Source organism: Sciurus vulgaris (assembly GCF_902686455.1).
Source record: "Sciurus vulgaris genome assembly, chromosome: 5".
Classification (NCBI taxonomy): Eukaryota; Metazoa; Chordata; class Mammalia; order Rodentia; family Sciuridae; genus Sciurus; species Sciurus vulgaris.
The window spans coordinates 121,468,446-121,487,550 of NC_136465.1; the positions used below are offsets into that span (position 1 = coordinate 121,468,446).

Consider the following 19,105-nt stretch of genomic DNA (forward strand, 5'->3'; position numbering starts at 1 on the left):
TGAGAAATCAAAGAGAGGGGCAGCAACCTCTCTCTCCAGTGACATCTCAAGTTCCCACAGAGCTCATACTTTTTCATGTGGAATCACTTGATTTTCCTACAGAATAAAAGATGTCCTGACACACCTGACTACCTTTTTACCTTTAGCACACTACACATGAATTAGCTTTCCTGCTAAGGATTAAATCGCATCAAGTGATCTGTTTCAAAAAACTACAGAACTCTTGACTTCTGTATTAGTCTGTTTTCTGTCACTCTCATGAAATAATTGAGGCCAGGTACTTTTAAGGTTGATTTTACTCAGTTTTGGAGATTCAGTCACCTTGTTCTGGGTCCCATCTCTTAGAGCTTTTTAACTTCATCACACTGGGAACCAAGCTTCCAACACATAAAATCTTGGGGGCAAACTTCCTCCAAACCTTAGCACTCCCTTTATTTCCTTCTAGAAGATGTCCTATTGACATATAGATGAACTGTTTTTAGTATTTGCCATACAACAACATCATAGCTGGCTTTGTAATCTATCACTTCCCTGATTTTTTTAAAAAAATATTTTTACTGTGTTGGGGATTGAACCCAGGGCTTTGGGCTTGCGAGGCAAGGACTCTACCAACTGAACTATCACCTCAGCCCACTTCCCTGATTTTCTCATGATAGTTTGTATAGAGTTCTATGGGGTGAGGGGTAATGGGGAGTTGCAGTGCTTTGGGTGGGGGTTAAAGCAAAGTCTGGGGTAATAATTCTGTTGTCTAGGAGTTTCCTGAGGGAAGAATATTTATTTTAATGGTTTTCACATCCATAGCATATGACAACATCTAGCACAGTAGCCACTCAGTAAATGTTTTCTGAACCAAAGATGAGATACTATCATGCGCAAGGAATATTTAGTGTGTGCAAGGACATTGTGCGTAGAGCTGATAAGGAGGACTGTATGGTTGAAACATTGGGAGTGGTGTCGGGGTGGGCAGGGGCAGCAGGGCTTGAAGAGTGGGCTGAGTGAGATCAGAGTGTGAAAGTTCTTCTGTGCTGTAACTAGGATTTAAAATTAGCCACTGAACATTTTAAGCAGGGAGGTGACCTGTTTGGATCTGTTTAAAAAAATATATATTTTTAACGTGAAGACAATGAATGGAATAAGACAAGGGGCGAGAAGAGGCCTAATGACTCTGCTGCAAGAGGCAGATAAGGGTGTGAACTTCAGCTGCAGCAATGGGATAAGAGGAAGCCACCCACAGCCTGGAGAAAATTCAGGTGCAAAATCAACAGGAATGGTGATTATTGATGATTAAACAAGGAAGTACCAGAACTGGAATTGTTTGGGGATGCAGGTGGAGAAAACAGATAATCAGCTTAGTCGGGGACAAGCTGGGTGAGGTGAATGTGAGGCTCTAGGTAACTCAGTTAGGAAGCAAACATTTTAAATACAAAATTAGTGCCAGTTACAGGGGCCTACTAAGCTACAGCATTATCATTTATTTAATTATGAACCTGCTTCCTGTCCCACTGATAATTAGGACAAGGATCATTTTACTAATTTTCACATCACCCATGAAAAAAACACCACCAAGTATGTAAAAAAATTGTTTTGATAATTGAGTGTTAGCAAATTTTAACCCTGAATTGTAGATAGTTCAAAAAAAGCTACATGCAGAAATTTCAGAATAACTACCAATGGGACTGGAGCTGTTGCTCAGCAGTAAGGTGCTTGCCTTGCATGCTTAAGGTCATCTGTCTGATCTCCACCAAAATGATAACCTCAATCTCATGAAGGTTGTAGGTGTTGTCTTCAAAACTGATTTAAGAAAAACTTGTTAAATTTAAGTCAAACTCAACCTTGAAACCCAACAAAATTATATTTAAAAGAAAAAAATATAAAAATCCCAGAATTAAATTTTAACAATTGTGAATTACTTTATTCTTTAAAAAGTATTCTTACAAATTCTTTAATTAAAAAATGAGATTTTTTTAAAAAAGCTACATATCTTAAATTTTTCGTATGTTCATGGATATCTAACACATTGGAGGATATGGAATCTGGCTTTGGAATTCAGATACTAAATGGAATTGGAATGGATGATGAACTAGAAGTCTTGCAGTAAGAATGGGACTAGCAGGCAAGGTAGCACACACCTATAATCCCAGTTACTCAGGAGGCTGAGGCAGGAGGATTACAAAACCCAGGTTAAATGAAATAAGGACTGGGGATGTAGCTCAGTGGTGGAGCACTGGACTAGCAATGTGCAAGGCTGTGGCCTCAATCTCTAGTCACGCGCACACTTGAAAAATTGTGTTAAATTAAACATCATTATCAAAAGATATCTCACCCAGAAGCAATTTTTTTAAACAAAAAGAGGGAAAACCAAAATACAACAATTTTTCTGTAAATAAATATGGACCAAACTCTATATTCCATTAAAATAAAATATCAACTAAAAATGCCTCGGTGCCATTTTAGGTCAAATCTGACTCTCTCCAGACTGTAGAATACTCTTATATATTATACATAAAATAAATTGCTTCATGGAAAAGATAAGTTTTGGTAACTGGATATTTCCAGAGTACTGAAATGATTCGATTCAGAAGAAATTGTACTCCTCTTTGAAGACTAATAGTTTTTTTGGCAAGACATTGTGTAATCCAATGTGTCAATAGACTGCTCTCTTAAAAAATAGTAAGTTCTAAATTATCCTCTTACACAAGGTCAATCACTGCAGTTTCCCAGAGTGGGAAGGACAGAGTGGGTATTTTGAAATGACTTTGGTTTTATTCTCTTTGAAATATATTAATATAGCCCATCTATTGTAATATTGGTTATAAATTACTATCACATTATCAAGACGAAAACCCCTCAAGTCTGTACAAATACAAAATCACTTTCCTTTTTTATACCAATATTTTAAAAGTAGTGGTTCTATTCTGAGAAATAATTTTTGGCTTCCTTCTGTAGGATGGCTAAGAAAATTAATTCTATGTGTTCCATAGATATTTACTTTTTCTAAAATGTTGCCACTATTAAGGAGTATTTCTTCTCCAGTATCTTAAATGGATAAGATTATACATAACTATCTTATTAGTGTCAATAATGGAATTCAGAAAAAAAAAAATCACAAAAGGTGTGAATATCTATTAAGATGCTATTTATTGAGTGGTCTTCTAATTAAGAAACAGGAAAATTAGACTGAAAATTTAAAGCATCCTTTCTAATAAATGCACCCGTGGTTACAAAGTTGGGGGTATAGCTCAGTGGTAGAGTGCTTACTTTGCATGTGCAAGAGCCTGGTTTGATTCCCAGTACCACAAAAATAAAATAAATACATAAGCTAACTGATCTAACATTTATCTACATTAGGCTTTTTCTCTTAAGTTTATGCTTATACCTACTAGTTCAGTTTGTTAATTCACTATGGAGTCTCATCAAAGACTCATTATTTTCCTACAAATATCAAAGAAAAATAAAGTTCCTTTTCTTTGCAATTAAGATTACATTTAACTCTAAGTTTCAATACATAGGCAGAGTAAAAGGGTAAAATCATATTGATGAATTTTTGAATTTCAGGCATTGATGAAACTTTTGTGCTTATGTCTGGAAAAATGAAATCCTTTAAAAGAAGTTCTTAATCATTGTAAAATCCCAATCAGTGTTTGCCTCACATCTGGCAATAATGAAAACAAATTAACAATAAGATTTTGAAAATCTGGCAGTACGATAAAGCCAAAGCATACAAAATTACTTCTCTGTTCTTAGTCACTGGTGGTCCAAGAAAGGATCAACTTCCTGTCTTGGACTATGGCTTCTAAATTAAAGGAGGAAAATCTTACTGCATTCGGGTTCAGGCCCTTGGCTCACAAACAACTAAGGTCTAAACTCACTGAGCAGGAAAACTTTACCTCCAACTTATCCTCAGAGATGAATCTGCTTTTCCAATAGCTGCCTTCAATTTAGTTCAAAGAACAGTGAATGGCATAGATTCACACCTTCAAGTTTAGAAGATTTTAAAAGTTTAAAATGCTATATTAAGTATTTTCACGCCAATTTAATTTATCCTGGGCAAGAGGGCTTTCTTCAAACTACAGATATGAACAAGGATTTACTAAAAAAAAAAAAAAAAAAAAAAAAAAGTCCAGTTTTTCAACCAAATTATTAAACTTAATACATTTATCCCATTTAATTAAAGTAGGTCACCTAGTTTTGAAAATATGATTATGCTCATTTTTCTGTATACTGACCTGTCATATGACAACATTTTCACTTAACACTGTTTAAAAAAAAATTTGTGTTTAAGTAACAGATTTGATACTTAGCTTTTAACCAATAGAAGGGAATGATCAAATTAGGAAAAAATATTTTAATTCGTAATGTTGCAGAGTAGCTTAGAAGTGTCATTTACATACAAACTGCTCATACAGCAGAAAATTAATAAGAACAGGAAAGAATTCTATCAGTATCCTATTATGACATGGAACAGAGGATGAAATTTCATCTCTACTATAGCCCTTTAAGCAACTGAAACAGGCAATAAACTACTCTTGTTACAATCCAAGGGATGGTGGATGTGAACTATTTGGATAGCATAAAGCATTAGAACACAGAAGGCATTATTGTAATTAAGGAGACATGGATTGAGCAGTGATTTAAGTAATGGTGGTTGTTCTGGATTCCACCAGACAATAACAACAGTTCTTTGTTTGTAGACTTAAAAATAAATTAACTCCTCAAATCTGTATAGGTCCGTCTTGTTTACAGTGTGCTTTCAAGGGTACCAGTGATTTGAACCTGTATTACAACAATCCTGGGAGCAGGCAGAATGGTCATTTTTGTCTTGTCTTTAATGGGCTGAATATAATTTTCATCAATTTGTGATGCAATAATATAGACTAATTAAGTATTAAGTGTGTTGAAAACCAGAAAAATTACTATGGTATAAATGGGGCATGGCATCAAAATGACATGTTTTATTAAATGTAATGTGCAAAATAAAATGAAGTGACCTCTATTCAAAAAAGGTACAAGACAGGAATTATTTAAAAGGCTTTAGTACTCATTTTCAATAAAAAAGAAATCTGACATTATAAAAATACATAAAATAGTTGTGAATTTATACCATTAATTTACATAACTTTTTTTTTTGCATAAAACAAAGTTATAAAATACTTTAAAAGGTACTTTTATATGAAAGTTACTCCCAGTATAAAATTTTTATAACTTTTTGTAATTTTGGTTCATCTGTATAAATAAGGCATTCTGTCCTTTTAAAATTCATAACTCCATTTAAAAACATAGGATTCTTTCTCTTTTAAATAAAAGTCCACTTGAGGTAGTATGTTAAAGCTTTTCTTTGGTCCCATTCAGTCTATGTGTCTAAGTCATAAGACTGGAAATTTGGAGTCCTGTAGTTTTCTAAGGTCTGTTTATAGGTACAAGTGTGATTTTCTTCCTGAAAATCTGTCCTTTCTTTTTCCTCTTCCTCTGACTCACAGTCCAAGTCAGGGGAAGAAGGAGCTTTCAAGCAAAAGGCTCTGGGCTGAAAATCTGATGGCTGTCCAAAGCTTGAAAAGGCATCTAGGTGAGGTCTCCTCAGGGGCTTTCCAAATGTACCTAAAAGAAAAACATCCCTTGAGCTTATGGGTCCTTTGATAGCATGTTAATCAACATGATACATTGCAAATGAAGAAGCATCTTGCCCCATAAACATGAATAAGCTCTTCCTACATTCCACATCATGCTACTTGGGAGTCTGTACATCTGTGCTATGAACAGATTTAAGAATATATAACATATAATACAGCAGATGACATCTGTACTCCATCTTATTTATATCCACTGAACAAGTGCATGTACTCTTTACCATTTCTCATGGCCTACAGTAATATTAATCATTGTACAATAAAGTGCCTGAAGTGTGCCAATACACATTCCCCCAAATCCTCCCTTCAGTACTGAAGAGCCCATAATCTCCATGAAAGGCATATGGATAGTAACATACAAGTTAACTGTGCCTGAATATAGAAAATTTCTTTTAAAATTGCCCTGTCTTCATTTTCATTTTACCAAGAAGGAAAATAAACAATTATACTGTGACAAAAACACACAAATTTCTTAAGAGTTGTGTAAAATATTTTAAAATTCTACTTTAAAAAAAAAAAAAAATTAAAGCAAGTCCTGGTTCATTTTCCCACATTGCTCCATTCAGTGAAAAGAGGATCTCAGTTCTTTTGTACCATTGTTCCCATGCACTGGACCAAAAAATCCACAACCTACTCTTGGTGCCAGCTAGTGTCTACTACCACCAGCTTGAGCATTAAGACTGCGATGGCCTCCTTTGCCAAAGGTAGTCCAGCTTGTCTGACTAAGCAGCTGTTGCTAGGTAAGGATGCTGTTTTCCACCCCTCTGCTGTGGGTTCAGTTAGGAGCCACCAGACATAACCAAACCACAATCATGCAGAGCACACAGCTCCACCCCAAAAACTGCTGGAGCCCAAAACCACTTTTTCCACATGGCTGACAAGCTTAGCTCCTAAGTCATTCCCCAAACTCTTGTCTTCTAGATGCCACACACAGCGTTACCCATAAAGCTCCCAAGGCTTAGTTATAGATTAAATACAAAATCAAGTAAAATCCCCACCTCTGAGTCCACATTTAGAAACACTTATACTAGCCAGTTGGATATCATGGTAACATTATTAAGAAAAAAAAAAAATCACTGACGTTCAAAGCTCTTGCTACACGCAACTTAGAGCATGGGTCTGGAAACTAGGCATCTACTAATTTAATCAACTTACCCATGAAAGAATTACTTGAAGTCACTGATGCTGGCTCTGGATTTGTACTAAAATCTAAGGAGGACTTGTTCAAACACACGTTTTTCATTGCGGGTCCTTCATTCTGAGAGTAACCGGAGTTAATTAGCTTCCGTACATGTGAAGGCCACCCTAGGTTACTGAAGCTCCGCTCACAGGGTTCTTCTGAGGAATGGGAACATGGGTAGCACTCCTTTTTCTTTATGTAACCAGGCTCATAGTGGTCCATTAAAGTTGTTCTTGGGTCTGGACTGCAACCTTTTTAATTGGGCATGCATATCAGAAGATATAGTTAGCACTTTTGCTAGTCTTTCTAGGAAACAGAGTAATAGGAAAGAACACCACACACCTGCATGATAGGCTTCGAAAGGATCTGGGCCATACATGTTTCCCTTCAAATACACAGGACCTGAAGATCCCAAAAAGGGACAGAGGAATGGATCTGTGGCAGCTTCCACATCAGCTTCACTGCTGTTGTCAATGTGGCAGGTTCCTTTAAAACACAAATCTGAGTCGAGTCAAGTTTGCTCCAGTGCCATTCAACGTTTACTATAATTTTAACATTTTCCATACTTTCAGATAGAAATTTGGATAGAATATGACATATAAGAAAAATCTGCATAGATTTATAGGTTTTGTTTTTCCATTTTTTTCCCAATTTATTGAAACCTATGAGTAATGTGGGGCAGCTCACTGAAGGAGGACTTGATTGGTATTGAGCGGGGCATCTGGTTTCTAAGAGAAACTGATCTGTGTTTGGATCCTGCAGCCAAAGCACTAAAGGTTTAAACCACATCAGCACTATACCCTTTTCCTACAAAATATGACCAGAATCAAAGATTGGCATTTGACGCATGACCTCTTAGCACCCAGCTCAAAGATGAGGCTAGGCAAAAAATAAATAAATAAATAAATAAATAAAAATCACATCATGGGCAGCTGAACTAACAATACAAAAATGATATGCCAGTTAGTAAAAGACAAGGATAAACAAGGTTAGAGTGGTCATGATAGGCTACATGCCTGGGAAGAGACCCATCTCCTGGCCTGCATCTGAGTGGCTTGATACTATGCTCCAATTCTGTCCTTCCGTTTTTCATACATGTTGCTTTCATTAACCTCATTATATCTGAATGAGTTTGGGGCTCTGCTTTTTTCCACCAAATGAGTCTAATCAGAATATTCATGCCCAGATATTCTTGTTTCTACAGCACTATTACCAACTTGCCAAGCACCCTGTTAGGCTTTTTGTAATTGTCTCACCACTGACTAAACTACAGAATTGAAAATAAATACTCTTCCCTCCTACCTGGGAAATCTGGCATAGAGCAAACATTCAAAAAATGCTTGTGGTAAAAGATGGTAAAATGTTTGAAAATAACATCAATAGCTTCCACTTGCTGAGTCCTTGGTCTGTGCCAAGGACTGTGTAGTTTTCCATTTTCACAACCACCTAGCCAGGAAGGACTGTCACTGTCCAACCTACACAAAGAGTGTGCCAAGAGTGCTCCTGTACCATCCTGCCTCCATCGCTATCCTCAAAACCACAGAGCACCTAAAACAAGAGTCAGAATAGACATCTCTAACAGAAGGACTTTAAATCATTTGACTTTGGAGATGATGCATGAAATGTCATTTAAGGAAGGAGGACATTTAGGGCCAAATATAAAGGAATATTACACTGCATGGAGGAATTAAAATTTGCCTAATCTGCCTATCACCTTATATTGCCAGAAACAATGATTACTTACTAGTATTTAAGAGAAGCATATAAAATTTATTTTAATATATAATACATATTATAATATATAATTTCAGCTTTGCTGTGATCTTAGGCCATGTCCTAAATATCAGTATTTCAATTTCTTGTGAAAGTTAGTATTATACCTGAGTCTTCCACCATATGTTTGCAAACAACTATAGCCATGGTTATTTTAAACACTCACCAGAACTGTCATGTTGTGGTAGGAAAAACCCACCTCCTGAAGAAGTGACGAACTGATGGTGGCTTCCACTTTCTGAGGAGATGTACCCATCCTGTCTGTCAGCTAATGTTCCCTGAGATGACAGATAACTAGGGATATCTGCTGGCAAGTTGGTCTCATCTGAAAACAACAGCATTCTGTCAACCAAAAGTGACTGTCATTGTCCCCCAGGCTTCCCAGAGAAACAGGAGATACTGCTTTAGTCAATCTACAAATGAAGTAAGGGAAGATGGACTCTGGCAAAAAACTATCCAGATGTGTGGTATGTAGGAGAGGCAAATGAGGGCTTTGGGGCTCTGGGAAGCACAAGCTGATGTTCTAGTTTATCACCTAATGGATGCAACTCGGAATTTCAAAAGAAATGTTTAAAAAGAGAAAAGGCTCAAGAAATTTCAGAGGATATTATCTAAACCTCTCAATGATAGTTGATTTGATATCTGAATTTGCACAAATTAGTCAAGTCAGCCTCCTCCTCCCTCACAACTACAATCCCAGTGAGATAACAACACAAGGAATCCTGGGAAGCCCAGGGCCTCTCCTGGCTCTCCAGCACTGTCTTGTGAGACTATTTTACTCTGTGATTGAGATTTTTATCTCTCAGCCACCAGGACAGACTAATGAGGTTTTGACACAAAGTATCAACCTTTAAACATTAGCTTTATTCCAGGCTGAGCGTTATTTTTAGTTAACCATATTTCTGTAGCTTGAAAGGAATGAGTCGCCCTTCTGAAACGGGCTCAGACTGCAAGACGCAGTCTAGAAAAAAATGACTGCAGACCACGAACACGTGACCACGGCATTCCGCGCCACGCTTCTGCTGACGCACCTGTATTGGTTATGCTGCAGTCCTCGTTCCTCCGCCGGGTGTGGTATATGATGACCACCCACACCAGCGACGTGCCCACCACACAGCACACCACGGCTATGATCACCACGCCCACGGTGGCCCAGCCGTCCTCATCCAGCGATGGGGCGGTCATCTGAGGGGAGTCGCAGGTGGGAGTGGGGATCACACTGAGGCGCACGTTGCCCCTCTCGGTGCCAAGGGTATTGGACATTTCACACGTGTACTTTCCAGCATCGCTGACATCAGAGTCCACGATAATCAGCAGCTGATTGCCTGCTGCAAAAAAGTGCCTTTCGGTCACCACCAAAGGGCTGTCATCTTTGGTCCAATTCAGTCTGGGCGGAGGGCTACCGCCAGCGATGCACTGCAGCACGGCTGTCTCGCCCTTGGTTACGGTTCGGTCTAACAGTGGCCGCAAGAAGGATGGCGTTTCTGAAAGGACAAGTTGCGTCTTTAATTTCCCAAATGAAATCTGGTTTCCATATCGCGACAACCAACACCAGCACTTTATTCAAATTGCAGCCTAAAATCCTGAGCTCCCCAAACAACCTGGACATACCTTCTAAAAAAGCCTAAAAACAATGCAACCTTTGGGTTTTGTTACTCTGCTTTCATTTACTCCTAACTCCTGGTAAGGAGGATAATTACTACTTTTTAGCTCAACCTCCTTCCTTCTTGCCAAGATTAGGAAACTGGTAGTGCGGGGAGTTGATAAAACATTAAAAAAAAAAAAAAAAAAATAGAAAATATGTTAAAATAATTTGAAGTACTAGAGTGTGTTGACAGATGAAAAAAAAAATTCCAGAATACTTATGTTTTTAAGGTGAAACTTTCTAATCTGCCTTTTGATTTCAGTGCTTTCTAATTCTAATTTTCAGTGTCAAATTCTTAGGTCTGTATTAAAATTCTGAAAATAATTTACTTTCATTATTTGGTATCTTAATAGGTTACTTTAACTTTTTCAAAGATACGTTTATGATAAACATAGTCACAATTTTCAGAAGCATTTGCTTAGGTAAAAGATTAAAAAAGAACCCTAGTTTCCAGAGTGTTATGGGAGATTGAGAAGGGAGAACAGGTCCTTCCCAGTCTATTCATATATTTCTTTTCTTTTTTGTTCTTTATATTGTTAAAGACTGTGGAGACTGTGCAATGCGCCTAGTAGAAGGTAGTAATCCCAGCAAAAATCAAAGGGGTCAAAGCTTTTACTTGTTCCCTCTCTTAGGGACAGATGGGCAAATTCATCTCCCAGGCCAATGATGTGGAGGTGTAATGTGCTGCCTGGTTTCACAGCTTTGGGGAAGCCATTTGTTCTTTCTAGGAACAAGTGGTGCCCCATGGTTCCTGCCCTGCTCTCAGGTCTTACCACCAAAGCTCCAGCATGAGCCCATAACATCTGCAGGACTGACATATACTGCAGAGTGGCCAGAAATCCTCTTACCCAGCACAGTCAGAGTTGCATTTGCAGAAATGCTTCCTGCACTGTTCTGAGCTGTGCAGCTGTATACCCCGATGTCCTCTATCTTCACGTCCACGATAAAGAACACGTCATCCTCCGGCATTACGTGCATGCGTCTCTCCCTTGCAGCGGGGAAGTCAGTGCCCCCATCCTTCTGCCAGGCTATCTGCGGGATGGGGTGTCCCATGGCTGCACACTCCAAGCGTGCCATGGCCCCGGCTCGAATGGTGAGGTCCATGGGGGTCTTGGTGAACGAGGGAAGCACTGAAATCAAAAGGCAGTGCAGGCATGAGTATCAGGACTTTTGTAGGGTTCACCTACCTCTGTCCCTTAATATTACAGAAGTTCTGTCAAAGGCAGGACAGGCTTATTTCTGAATTCATAACAGGGAAACTGAAATAGAGAGATGCAGTAACTTGGTCAGGATTACACAAGGATGGAAGGGATGGAGTCAGCATGACATAGAGGTCATGTGATCCTCAGACTGAAGGTCTTCCTGCTATATTCTGGCTACTTTTAGCTGAATCAATAACTTAGATCTTTGGCAAATCAATTTATCTCTTTCTACTATGACTATTCATTTAGTTTTAAAATTTTTTCTTAAGTCAATCCCAGAGGACCTAACATTTTATGACTTTAGATGTGTGTTCTCTACTACAATTTTAATTCAAAACTATTCTATGTGCCAGGCCTCAATAATTATTTGTTGAATGAAGGTGTTAATGAGTCATGTAAAAAGTAATCACACAGAAACTAAAGGTTAAATGATAAAGTGGTAAGGGTCCTATTATAAAACTATGCCTGCTACACAAAGCAAATAGTGATATAACTATTAATAGTAGCTAACATTAACTGTATTTATAAGCACTACCTAGATTCCAATGCATTCTGCTAAGTCCTTTATACATGTTATTTTATACAGGAGGTAGGTACTATTATCCTTAATTAAAAGACTGGAAACAGGCACAGAGAAGTTGAGTAACTTGCTGAAAGCAACATAGCTATAACCTGGAGTGGCAGAATTCACATTCAGATTTCCGAGTTAAAGGCAGTGTATTTTAATGATATACGTGGTGGCCTCTCCAATTAGAACAGTAGATTGTGAACTCCCACAGAGCAAAACATGTCAGACTTCAGTTCTGAGTCTGGTTCATTCTACCATATTGAGTGAGGTGTCTACAGTACAATAACTGCTGGCTTAGATACAAATAACCAAAAATCTTAATTGTGTGGAGTAAGGGATAGGGAAAGGAAGAGTCAGGTAGGAAACCATGATTCAGGAAAGACAGGGTTTGGAATGAGAGAGGGAGAGAGCAAACCAGTGGTTTCTGTTTCTAAAAGTTGTTTTCCAATGCAAAAGGAAAAGTAGGATTACATACTATTCACTGTAAGCTTGGCTTTGACAGAGTAGGAGGAACCAAAGTGATTGGAGATGACACACTGGTATTTCCCTTCGCTAGCAAATTCCACATTGCGCAGCCGAAGAATGGTGGTGTACTCCATCACCTCGCCACCCTGGGCCCGGAGGTGTGCATAATTTTCCATCTCGGCATCATGTAGTAGTTCATTGTCTTTTTTCCAGGCGAAAGTCATTGGGGAATCACTGCTGCTGGCAGCTGAGCAGATAAAACTCAAATTGGAGCCTTTTATTGCCGACTGTGTTTCTGGCTGAACCGTGATCTGGGGTTTGGGAAAATCATCTGTTCCAAATAGAGAAGGAAACAAAACAATGTGAAGGCTCGGAGTCCAAACGCTGCTCAAACCTGAGCACCAAGGAGCACAAAGCCAATAGCATCTTAGGCTCAACCTTTGAGTGTGTTTTACAGAGAGCCCAGCAGATGCAGCTGAAGCAATAGCCTGGGACAATATTTGTAAAGCAATCCATTCACGTCACCTGGAGATAGACTGATCTGCCCGCTGTGGTTACCTGAGAGAAGACTGCTGTCTTGAAACTATCAGAAAACCCAGTTTATTCCAGATGCCTTGTGCTTTGTATAAATGTAAGAAGAAAGCAGTTAAGAAGTCACGAGGGAAATTAGACATTATTTAAAACTGAGTAGGATCACAATGGTTGACAACAATTAAATGATTATTTCCAAAGAGCCAGCAGAAAGGATTTTCAATGTTCCTACCACCAAGAAATGATGCATGTCTGGGGTGACAGACACATGTTGCCCTAATTTTATCATGACAGTGTGTACATGTACTGAAGTGTCACACTGTACCCCATAAAGATGTACATGTACTGAAGTGTCACACTGTATCCCATAAAAGATGCACCACTAATATATGTCAACTAAACTATTTTAAAAAGAAAGAAAGAAGTTAGGGAACTTCCAAGCTCATAGACTATCTTTGATTGCTACTATCAGGAATTATAAATTGGTCCTGTATTCTCCACAAATAAGGAACAACAAAATTAAGAAAGCAAACATCAGTCACAATAATCAGTATCACCAAAGATAGCAATTAACAACCCATTGACCAAATACATAACCAACGTTAAAAGCAAGTAATTCAGGTAAAGCCAAAAAAAGAAAGAAAAGAAAATCCTGTAGTGAACTAAAAGAATCTCCAAGTCTAACAGTGAGACACTGGTTCTGGCCTGGAGTTTTTGAGCAGCCAATCAATCATGCTGCTGTGCTACCCTGTCAAAGCTACATTATAATTAGAGCTGAGCAAGTCTTTCATTCTAAGCAGTTATTTTTAGTTCTCTTTTACTTTTTGGAAAAGTCACCTTTTTGAACTTCAGTTTCTCAGAGATGGTCTAAACCCAGAAGGAAACATGTATTATTTGGGTGATCTGAAAAAAATAAGCTTTTATGAAGCACGGGGGATACCCTGATAACACCAATGCTGCCAATTTTCAGTGCTATGCCTGCATGTTGTAAACAAGATTTTCCTGAAATTCTCATCTGATCAATCAGTGTTCAGATTCACAATAATATGTAGGTTAATATATATGTATTTATTTCAAACTAATAAAGAGTTTATTCTTAAGAGTAAGAACTATGAAATAAGGACCATGGGAAAGGAATAGCTCAGCCTTTACAGATGAATGCCAAAAGCTTATTTGGATCCAAGAGCTACATCAGAGGTTTTATTTCCAGAAACTGCTGGCACTATTTAATGCTGCAACCAAAAAAATAAATAAATAAAATAATATTGTAGGCAAGGCAATGTTGAATAGATTTTTAAATGCTAGGGTGAAATATGCTTCTGTAAGATCTTCACATACATGCTTAAATTTAAGCAAATTTTGACTATATGTTTTATACATACATTTATTGTTATAAAGGTTTCCTTGGTAGCTAACAGTGAATGGCAGTGTAGTGTAGTACAGTAGACAGAAAACTGCATCAGAGATGGAAACCTCAGTTTTTAATTACAATCTGCTACTGACTAGCTGTGTGATCTTTGGGTAAGCAGACTTATAATGCTGGGATTCTCAAACGCTACAAAAATGGACCTTAAAATCATTTACTATGAATTCAAATTCACTATCATGTGTAATGCTTTATCCACCAACAGTTAATTTCAAAGCAGTTCATAAATCCTGTGCTACATAATTTTCTCTTTTCTGTAAGTTTGTCAGTTAAGTCCCAGAGTTGAGAAAAGCAGAAAGCAGTTAAGAAACTTCCAGGCTCCTGGAATGTGATGATAGTACATTTGCTACGAAACTACAATTTTCCCCATGTTCTCCGTAAATGAGGAACAGCAAAATTAAGAAAGCAAACATCCATCCTAATAATCAGCGTCACGGAAGACAGAAAGTAACACCCATCTACCAAAAACAGCCAAAATGAAAAGGCAGTAACAGAGCATCCACTTCATGGATGCAGAGACTAAGAAGGGCTGAGACTATCATTCAGTGCTCTCAAGATCCAATTTCACTCTTTCCATCAAACTAACGTGATGCCAAAACAAAGATGAAGAAATTTTAGAAAACTCTCTTTCCCATCTGTAAAATTAGAATAATCAGCAAACTACAGATCCATTTTCCTTAACCTCAGCAGAAATAAAAGTTTTATTAAGGGAATGCAAATCTATTCAGAACTATTATTTGAACAAATGGGAAGGGACAAAAAAAAAAAAAAAGAATGAATAAAAATCAAGGGCAATACTTATACTCACCACACACAAAGCCATCTGGGCTAACAGCAAAAATGCTTCTTCCTTTTAGCAGCTGAGGATGGGCACAACTGGCATTTACAAAGCTCTGAAAGTTGTTCTCTGCCACCCACTGTGGGAGCCATTTTAGTTGGCAATCACACAAAAGGCTTGATGTATTTAGATGCCTGAGGAGAGTAATTACATTCAATTTGTTTTGTATGAAATGCAGATTTCTACAAGTAAATTACACTTAAGTAAATATTAACAAAGCAATGATTTTGGAAACCAAATACATACATTCCATGTTATAAATATTACATATTCTATCTTAAAATGCAAGAAGCCTACCCATCCTAGATTTTTTTGCTGTTGTTGTTTTTTCCTGTCACTATTGTTCTTATTGTCCTACTGAAGCAGAAGTGCTGATGTATCAAAATTCCTTAGTACTGAAACACTGCCACTATATTTAAGCACCGTACTCCATGTGGTACCACAAATTTAAGTTACAAATTCAAAACAGAAAGCAACAGAAACTCCTTGTTGCAACAAAAGACGCGAATAATCAATTCCTTTTCACGTATAAAATGAAGTCACGTTAGGAAAGTGCTAGTCACTTTAGAGACACATGAGCTGGGTTGACACACCACAGGACAGCTGTCCCTTCTGTGCTTTACTTGAGGGTCTTGAAAGGAAGAGAAAAGCTTACAGTTGTTGAAGTTTCTTCATTTGTGAAAATGCATTGCCTTGTAAAGACATAATTGCGTTGTCACTCAGGTCTCTGAAAGAACCAAATCAAACATGTCGTGGTCATTTTGGGTCATCAGGCAAAGTGTGTGCCACAATGCCCATCCCACTCACCAAGCAAATACTCTGTACTGAAATGTAAGAAGGGGGAGACCCCAAAAGAATCCATTACAAAGCATGGGTTGAGGAAGAAGCTCCATGTGTTACACTGGCTCTGTCACGGTGAGAGGTACTTTCTGTCACCACCAGGTTATTTGGCTCCTAAGGGCCTGAGTGGTTCTGCTATATTATTTTATTGTACTTTTCATTATTCAAAGTAGTAACCATGAGATTTTTAAAAAATACAAATAAAATCTCCCATAATTACATGTTCTAAAACCATTATTTTATAGAACATTTTCTATGACATGTACTCTGTTTAGTGATTCACATATATCATTGTATTCATTTCTAGAATAACCCAGAGGAGGATGGCCTTGTCCCCACCAGCCCAATTCTGCCACACAGAGCTCACTCACATAAGATGTTCAGACAAGATGTACTTGTTAAAACAAACACTCCAGGTAGGACATTCATAAAATGAGAGAATCTTCTGGGCTGATTTTATTTTTAACTGACACTTTTATAAACTTTTATTTTCAATCAAAATATCAGCCATGAAGATGCCTACTGTTTTTCTTTAAGGAGGTCAGAGTATACAAAAGGCATTATGAAGGAGACAAGTGGCAAAAGAAGACAAAGTAACAAGGTGCCAGACATGGCTAGGGAAAGAGGCTGGGAGAGGCAAGGAAGGTTAAAGAAAATTGAAGCAGAGGTTAATACTCCACTGATCCACTAATTCCACTTTCCCAGAAATGGAATGGGCCAGATGACAAACCCTTTTGGCTACTTTTCCTTTGAAAATAATCTGTTTCAATAAGTTCAGCAATACTAGCCCAGCCTTCCAGAACTCAGCTTTGCAGAATCATTCTTCTACAGTTTTCACCGCTGCACTGTCAGCAGGGCTAGCAATCCAAATCTCTCTCAAATTAACTGGTACAGTAAAAAGCAACTACAAGGTGGTGTAGAGATAACACTAAAATCTCTGCTTTTAATATATGGTCTGAATGAAGTCTAAGTCAACTGCATGTTTTAAATAAAACTTATTTTGTTCAAGTTCATAGGTATTAAAACTTTAGTTATAAGCATTCCTTAATATACACATTTATTTTGCTGTACAATTATAAGATGTATATATATCCCTGGGTATGAGTAGCTGGTCAGTTCAGTTAGTAATAATAACACAGTATACAGGCAGGTTTGGATTCCTGCCAACACTGGCCAGTTTTCCTTTCCTAATAGCTAAAAATTCAGACCCTCTAAATCTTATTTCAGAAATGTATGCTGGGAGGTCTTGAGTGGAGGCAGGGATTAGGCAGGCAAAGGACAGAGGGAGGCAGGGACTCCGTGAAAGCAGAGGAAATCCTACCTCTACCAGTTGCTAAGTTATGGGTCAATAATGAAGGAGAATGGGGGTGCGGGGTGGGGAATGGGTTGCACATTTTATACTAAATAAAGGCAACAAAAAAACTCAACATCCTGTTAAAATCTTCCTACGCCATTCTTGGGGATTATGGAGAAGTGAATTTTTGCTTCAAAGTGCAGCTCATTTTCTTAATTGTCCAGTGGAATCAATGAACTTATAGGACCTCTGTTTAACCTAAAGATAATAGAAGCTACTGAATAATATTCTCATAAGGGTTAAACAAGACTATATAGAAGTACCTGGGGCCATGTCCAGCATGCACTAAGTACACAATGGGTAGTAGGGTCTTTTTTGTTTGTTTGCTTGTTTTTTAATTGATTGCATCACTACTTGAGAAAAGTGAAGAAAATCCAAAAATGAAGTAGAACAATGTCCTTAAATGTATAGCAAAACACAGACATGTTCCGGTACATTGAAAGATGGATGATAGATACGTAAACACATTTTGTGGTATTGGGAAAATGACAAAATTGCACTCTGGTTTGTTTTATCTTTCAAGAAACACCTCAGACTACCTTGAGGGTAACTTAATTCCATTTACTCACAGATGTTCTAATGCATCCAAGCCAGTGAAGGCTTTTTTGGTAATAGATCGAATCCGGTTCCCCTGGAGTATTCTGGGGGGAAAAATAACCAGAACGGAACAGTTAATTACAAAGAGCCACTTTGCTGGTAGAACTCTCATAAAAACAATTGCTCTTTAAATCATTTGTGAACAAGTCTATTTTCATCAATTAAACAATACATCTCATAAACTGTATCCATTCTATAATTTGATTTTCAAAGCATTCAACAGTGAATTTGAAAATAACAGGTATTTAAGAAGTTACTCTGACGGTGACATTAAAGCACTGTTTTTTGGTCTTTTTAGGAATAGAAAGGAACTTTATTTCAAGAAAATTATTTCAGATAAAGCAAACAATAGTGACGTATTCTTCCCTTCCTCCTCTGTGTATATCTTCATAGTCAGCTTAAAACAGAATTTGGCCCTCTGTAAGAACATTTTATGTCTAAATGTGTTTTTATCCTGTATTTTTGGGAACTTCTGCAGTATTAATCACTGGATCACTTTGTTTGAAAATTCACATGAGTAGAGTGCAACACAGAGGGTTTCAAAATGTTCACATTAGAGTTTTATGGTTTGGAGATGAGATGTCCTCTGAAACGTTCATGTGGCAATACAGCTATGTTCATAGGCAAAATGACTGAATCATCATCAGTGGATTAATCTGTTTGATGGATTAATAGTTTGAAAGGACTCTTGGGTGGAAACTGTAGGCAGGTCACTGAGGGTGTGCTCTTGGAGATTATACCTTACCCCTGGCTCCTTGCACTCTTGCATGTGCTCTCTCTCTCTTACTTCCTGGTTGCCATTAGTTGGGCAGCACTCCTCCACCACACTCTTCCTCCATGATGCGCTGCCTCATCTCAGGCCCAGAGCAATGGAGTTGGCCAACCATAGACTCAACCTCTGAAACCATGGCCCCAAATAATCTTTCCCTAATCTAAATTGCTCTTGTCAGGTTATTTTGATCACAGAAAGAAAAAGCTGATAGTAAGTATGCTCATTTTTATATAATGATGATTCCCAAAGTCTAAGAAGTGAAAATAATTTAAAATTAGTTATATATTAGC

At 37.8% G+C, this 19,105-nt stretch overlaps 1 protein-coding gene across 2 annotated transcripts in view; it reads right to left on the reverse strand.

Annotated features, from left to right (window-relative positions):
* Positions 1-4,930: 4,930 nt before the first annotated feature.
* The window catches only part of LRIG3 (leucine rich repeats and immunoglobulin like domains 3), a 44,981-nt gene continuing 30,806 nt past the window's right edge, over positions 4,931-19,105 (reverse strand). The window contains exons 10-19 of one of the 2 annotated variants that reach the window (XM_079142393.1): positions 18,016-18,087; positions 15,908-15,979; positions 15,223-15,386; positions 12,468-12,788; positions 11,071-11,352; positions 9,609-10,061; positions 8,744-8,902; positions 7,147-7,305; positions 6,780-7,055; positions 4,931-5,595 (exon numbers count right to left, since the gene is read on the reverse strand). In XM_079142393.1, coding sequence (XP_078998519.1) covers positions 5,351-5,595; positions 6,780-7,055; positions 7,147-7,305; positions 8,744-8,902; positions 9,609-10,061; positions 11,071-11,352; positions 12,468-12,788; positions 15,223-15,386; positions 15,908-15,979; positions 18,016-18,087 — 2,203 coding nt within the window. In that variant the 3' untranslated portion in view covers positions 4,931-5,350. The remainder of the gene's footprint in view (positions 5,596-6,779; positions 7,056-7,146; positions 7,306-8,743; positions 8,903-9,608; positions 10,062-11,070; positions 11,353-12,467; positions 12,789-15,222; positions 15,387-15,907; positions 15,980-18,015; positions 18,088-19,105) is intronic. The other variant, XM_079142394.1, reaches the window with a different exon arrangement.